Here is a 1,903-nt window from a genome sequence, read left to right as displayed (position 1 = left end):
AATAATTTTTTAGTGGGGACTCCTCTGGTTGTTTCAGTGCTGAAGCTGAGCAGTAAGGGGAGTTGTGGTGACATAAAATGCAGCATTTTACTGAGGCCAGATAGCTTCAGAGGCCAAATTCAAGATGTTGTCTCTGCAGAAGGACCTTTAGGGTCGACCCCTGCAGCATTAGCAGATCTTAGACATGTACTTGCAAGAGAGAACTTGACTCAATGCTGACACTGAACAGGAGACCTGGGAACCAGCAAAACCTTCTCTAACTTCTCCAGAAGTACTATTTCTAACTGGAGGTGGGCACCTGTGAATATGTTTGGAAGAGAGAGGAACCCCCTGGAGAATGCAAGAGCTCCTGGGGGACTTCCCTGAGACTGGTGCAGGCTGCATTTGGTGTTTGAGAGCATCAAGTCTGTGCTGTACTCCCAGAGATGCCCCTCGAGTCGCTGCTCCCTCAGCTGAGCAGCTGTCAGAGCATCATGCTCCTGTAGCAGTGAGAAAGAACAGGCTTCAGGCAATGATCTGAGGGGTTCAGGAGGGTCACCACTTGCTGTAGGTCTTCTTGGCTCTTAATAGAATAGGAGAGGCAGTTATCCTGAAATGCACAGCTCTCTGGTGAGAGCTCAGTACCCGTGGTGTTTGATTCCACCAGCCTGCAGTCGCTGTGGTTATATCATGGCCCTCTCACAAACTGCTTATGGATTTTAAGGTTTGGGAGTTGGTTTTGTTGTTGTTGTTGGAATTTATTCCCAAGATATGAGCCTGTGGTTCTGATTGGTACCCACAGGACAAAGTAGGTGTCTGGTGGGAGCTTCTCTGGGAAATGGTGTCTGAGTGCTGCTGTGATGTATGGTGGCTTTGCTTTAGAGGTTGAAAAGGGGACACAGACTGTGTGGATGCTGAGCTCTTAATTGCTGTTTTGGCAGCACTGGGACAGAGGTTGTGCTCGCCCAGTTTATACTGTGGTACAGCTCAGTCTGCAGATTCTTCCAGAGAGAGGTCATCTTTTTTCCCATCCATTTCCCTTTTTATAGGCAATCACCTTTTCCTGTCCCACCTAAAGAGATTCTTCTGTTTCTTACCTCCACGGTGCAAGGACGTGCCCTGTCCCTGCACACCAGCCCCAGGGCACAGCCTGCAGGCAGCCAGCCCTGCTCTGCCCCTGGTGCCAGCCCCACTCTGCCCCTGGTGCCAGCCCTGCTCTGCCCCTGGTGCCAGCCCTGCTCTGCCCCTGGTGCCAGCCCTGCTCTGCCCCTGGTGCCAGCCCTGCTCTGCCCCTGGTGCCAGCCCTGCTCTGCCCCTGGTGCCAGCCCTGCTCTGCCCCTGGTGCCAGCCCTGCTCTGCCCCTGGTGCCAGCCCTGCTCTGCCCCTGGTGCCAGCCCTGCTCTGCCCCTGGTGCCAGCCCTGCTCTGCCCCTGGTGCCAGCCCTGCTCTGCCCCTGGTGCCAGCCCTGCTCTGCCCCTGGTGCCAGCCCTGCTCTGCCCCTGGTGCCAGCCCTGCTCTGCCCCTGGTGCCAGCCCTGCTCTGCCCCTGGTGCCAGCCCTGCTCTGCCCCTGGTGCCAGCCCTCCCTGCACCTCACCTGTGGCCAGCCCTACTCTGCTCCTGGTGCCAGCCCCTCTCTGCCCCTGGTGCCAGCCCTGCTCTGCTCCTGGTGCCAGCCCCACTCTGTCCCTGGTGCCAGCCCCGCTCTGTCCCTGGTGCCAGCCCCTCTCTCCCCTGGTGCCAGCCCCGCTCTGAGCGTGCCTCTGCCCCGGCGCAGGTTCCGGAGCGTGTCCAGGCAGTACCTGCGGCGGGCACACGGCGTGCTGCTCATGTACGACATCACGGCCCGGGGCTCCTTCACCGCCCTGCGGGGCTGGATGAGCAGCGTCCAGGTGAGAGGGGACACGGCTCCCTGGGTGCTGCCCC

General features: G+C 58.6%; 1 protein-coding gene across 1 annotated transcript in view; it reads left to right on the top strand.

Annotated features, from left to right (window-relative positions):
- The window catches only part of LOC103780130 (EF-hand calcium-binding domain-containing protein 4A-like), a gene marked incomplete at its 3' end in the record, with an annotated part of 19,561 nt that extends 17,692 nt beyond the window's left edge, over positions 1-1,869 (top strand). Inside the window, exon 14 of the mRNA XM_008947780.1 lies at positions 1,755-1,869. Coding sequence (XP_008946028.1) covers positions 1,755-1,869 — 115 coding nt within the window. The remainder of the gene's footprint in view (positions 1-1,754) is intronic.
- Between the last annotated feature and the right edge of the window lie 34 nt (positions 1,870-1,903).

Source organism: Merops nubicus, unplaced genomic scaffold (genome assembly GCF_000691845.1).
Source record: "Merops nubicus isolate BGI_N331 unplaced genomic scaffold, ASM69184v1 scaffold21969, whole genome shotgun sequence".
NCBI classification, from domain to species: Eukaryota; Metazoa; Chordata; class Aves; order Coraciiformes; family Meropidae; genus Merops; species Merops nubicus.
This window is presented reverse-complemented; position numbering and strand designations above follow the sequence as displayed.